General features: G+C 52.3%; 1 protein-coding gene across 3 annotated transcripts in view; it reads left to right on the forward strand.

Annotated features, from left to right (window-relative positions):
- Positions 1–990: 990 nt before the first annotated feature.
- Positions 991–3296, forward strand: part of CRK (CRK proto-oncogene, adaptor protein) — a 37109-nt gene continuing 34803 nt past the window's right edge. For 2 of the 3 annotated variants that reach the window (XM_003799100.2, XM_003799101.2), the window contains exon 1: positions 991–1371. In XM_003799100.2, coding sequence (XP_003799148.1) covers positions 1131–1371 — 241 coding nt within the window. In that variant the 5' untranslated portion in view covers positions 991–1130. The remainder of the gene's footprint in view (positions 1372–3296) is intronic. The other variant, XM_023518708.1, reaches the window with a different exon arrangement.

The following is a 3296-nucleotide window of genomic DNA, read 5'->3' on the forward strand; positions in this document are numbered from 1 at the left end:
GGTGTATGTGGCTGGCGCCCTAGCCGCTGATCCACAGGTGCGGAGCCTGTCATTTCTTTGTCATTGACTGTTTCCTGGTTCTTTCCACAGTGAGAGCATGGCCCAGCCTTAATCACATTTGCACTCATAAGACAAGTGAGATGTCAGAAACTGCCCAGTGGGCTCGGCGCCTGTGGCTCAAGTGGCTAAGGCGCCAGCCACATACACCTAAGGTGGTAAGTTCGAATCCAACCTGAGCCCACCAAACAACAATGATGGCTGCAACGGAAAAAAAATAGCCAGGCATTGTGGCGGGCGCCTGTGGTCCCAGCAACTTGGGAGGCGGAGGCAGGAGACTCGCTTGAGCCCAGGAGTTGGAGATTGCTGTGAGCTATGCCATGGCACTCTACCCAGCGGGACAGCTTGAGGCTCTGTTTCAAAAAAGAAAAAAGAAAAAGAAAAAGAAACTGCCCAGTGAATCAATGAAAACAAGACTGTTTAGCCCTCCCGTGGAGAAGCTGGAGGAAGGAGCAGAAATACATTGACAGGGTGGCACCTGTGGCTCAAAAGGGTAGGGCGCAGGTCCCATATGCCGGAGGTGACAGGTTCAACCCCAGCCCAAGCCAAAAAAAAAAAAAGAAATACATTGACACTCAGGGAGACTTGCTGAGAACTCGGGTTCTGGGCCACATCCATCTTTTCTATTCCAATTCTGTCTAGGAGTCCGCTGCCTAGTTCTAGGCCTTCCATGAACTTGAAAGCCTGGTGGAGAAAAGTACCCCACTGCCAGGAGGGGCAGCACAAATCTCTAGGGACTGCTGGCAGAGGCCCGCCCCTTGGCCCTAGACTCCGCCCCTGCATCCTCTGCAGTCCCACCAGTCAGGGCCAGGCGGCGACGCCCATGAGGCCACATGCGCAGTGCGCGCGCTCAGGCTCCTCTGCCCTTCTCCCAATGGCGGGCTGTGGTTCCCTTCCCGGCAGCCTCCTTCGGGCAGGGAGCGCGTCATTTCCGGTGGGGAAGGCCCGCGGCCTCGGCCGCCATTTCGGGCGCTGCTGTGAGGCTGAGACCGGAGCCGGTCCGCTGGGCGGCGGGCGCCGGGGCTGGAGGGTCGCGCGTGGCGGCTGCCCAGCGTGTAGGCGCAGAGGCGGCCATGGCAGGCAACTTCGATTCGGAGGAGCGGAGTAGCTGGTACTGGGGGCGGTTGAGTCGGCAGGAGGCTGTGGCGATGTTGCAGGGCCAGCGGCACGGGGTGTTCCTGGTGCGGGACTCGAGCACCAGCCCCGGGGACTATGTGCTCAGTGTCTCCGAGAACTCGCGCGTCTCCCACTACATCATCAACAGCAGCGGCCCGCGCCCGCCGGTGCCACCGTCGCCCGCCCAGCCTCCGCCCGGTGAGGATGGACGGGACGGGAGGCCCAGGGCGGGGGTGAGGGCCACGGAACTCTGAGCCTGGCCGGCTGCTCCTCGAGAGCTGACCACCACGAGGGACGTGAGCAGAGGGCTGGAGTTACCGTGGCCGGGGGAGCATGCTGCTGGAGCTTGTTCCCACCTATGAGTAGGAGTGTGTGGGGGAGGAGGAGCCGCTGTCCGAGGCCTCTGGGTGTGCCTTAGGAGGACAGCCCAGGGGAAGGGGAACTGCTTCGGCCCCAGGGTGGGGCTAGCGCCCGGGCCAAGCTCAAGGGTAGGGCAGGGCAAGGCAACGTAGGACAAAGAACTGAGGGAGATGATGGCAGTGCGGGGGCATCACTTGGCAGCGGTACCCAGAATGAATCCGATAATCCTACAAGTGGCTTTTAGGCTTGAAATATTTCCTGCAGTGTTGGAGAGCCGGGTTTGGCCTTACTCCCCTGGTGGCCTTTGGTAGGAAGTCACCACACATTGGCCGGGAGGGATGGAGACACCCTCAGGAAACCGGTCAGCTTTTTCCTTTCTTGGGCATTTTTCCAAAATATTTTTACCGTCCTCTTCCCCTGTGGAGGACGAAGGTAGTGAACAAAGTGCCTTAGGGATAGAAGAAAGACTTCTAAGACTAGCCCAGAATAAGTTGCCTGTCTGTGTCCATCAGATCTTCGTGTTCATTAAGCTGCCCTCCACAATAGGACGCCCTAATTTTCCAAGTGTTTAGTGGAGGAAAGATTTTTTTTTTCTGCAGAAATAAACTAATGGAAACAATCCTTTCCCTGAAAGCGGACAGAACTTTATTTTCCTTGGACTTAAATATTATCAGTCTGTCCTTCAGGACCTCTCCCTGCTCTTTAAGTTTGAGGCTGTGGTTTGAATCTTCCTGGATATTGGGAACAGACCTGCTGGGCAGATCCTGTAAGGATGTAAATTATCTGCATAGGGTTTTCTTTGCCAAGGATCGATGAGATGTTGCTGTCTCCTCAGTGCCACTGGAGTTGTTTTGGGACTATTAAGGAAATATATGCACTTAATACTTGAGATTTGTGAGCTTTGGGATAATTCTGAGGTTACCTGTATGTGTGTAAACAGTATCAAGAATTCAGGTGCCTTCTACCTGTTCCCAAATTGAAGCAATTTCCTCCTCACCAGCAGAGACTAGATCCAGGCCAATATAATGAATTGGAAGATTCTTGAGCCAGTTTTTGCAGCCTTGCCTTTTTAGAAAAGCTCTAATTTAGATTTGATTTGCTCACTCTGGTCAGAAATGGAGAGATCATTGTTAATACATACCAATTTTATTTCATAGAAAGGAGTAGAGGGTCCTTTTTGGGGGGGGGGGCAGAGTCTTACTTTGTAACCCTGGTAGAGTACCCAGATCACAGCAACCTCAAGTGCTCGAGCTTAAGTGATTCTCTTGCCTCAACCTCCTGAGTACTGAGTAGCTGGGACTACAGGCACCCACCACAACACCCAGCCATTTTTTGTTGCATTTGTTGTTAAGCTGGCCCAGGCTGTGTTCAAACCCACCAACCTTAGTGTATGTGGCTGGCACTGTACCTCTGAGGAACGAGCGCCGAGCCTAGAGGATCTTTTGGTTCCCAAATTGTCCTTGGTCTTTCTCAGTCTGGTCAGTTTAATAGTATTATATGAGATAGGCATACTGATGTACCTATATTTGCTCTAAACCAGATGTATCTTACTTTGCCACTGTATGGAATCTATAGTTTTACATTACACCCAGTAACACAGTGGCAAACTCATATCATTTGTTGACTGGTTTATTCTATGCCAGATACTTTACTGAGTACTTTATGTGCCTTATTTATTGTTTAGTGAGGTACGATTATCCCCATTTATTCAAATATTTTCTTTGGTTTTTTTGTAGAGACAGAGTCTCATTTTTTTTTTTTTT

Source organism: Otolemur garnettii, unplaced genomic scaffold (assembly GCF_000181295.1).
Source record: "Otolemur garnettii isolate 467f Iridium unplaced genomic scaffold, OtoGar3 scaffold00145, whole genome shotgun sequence".
NCBI classification, from domain to species: Eukaryota; Metazoa; Chordata; class Mammalia; order Primates; family Galagidae; genus Otolemur; species Otolemur garnettii.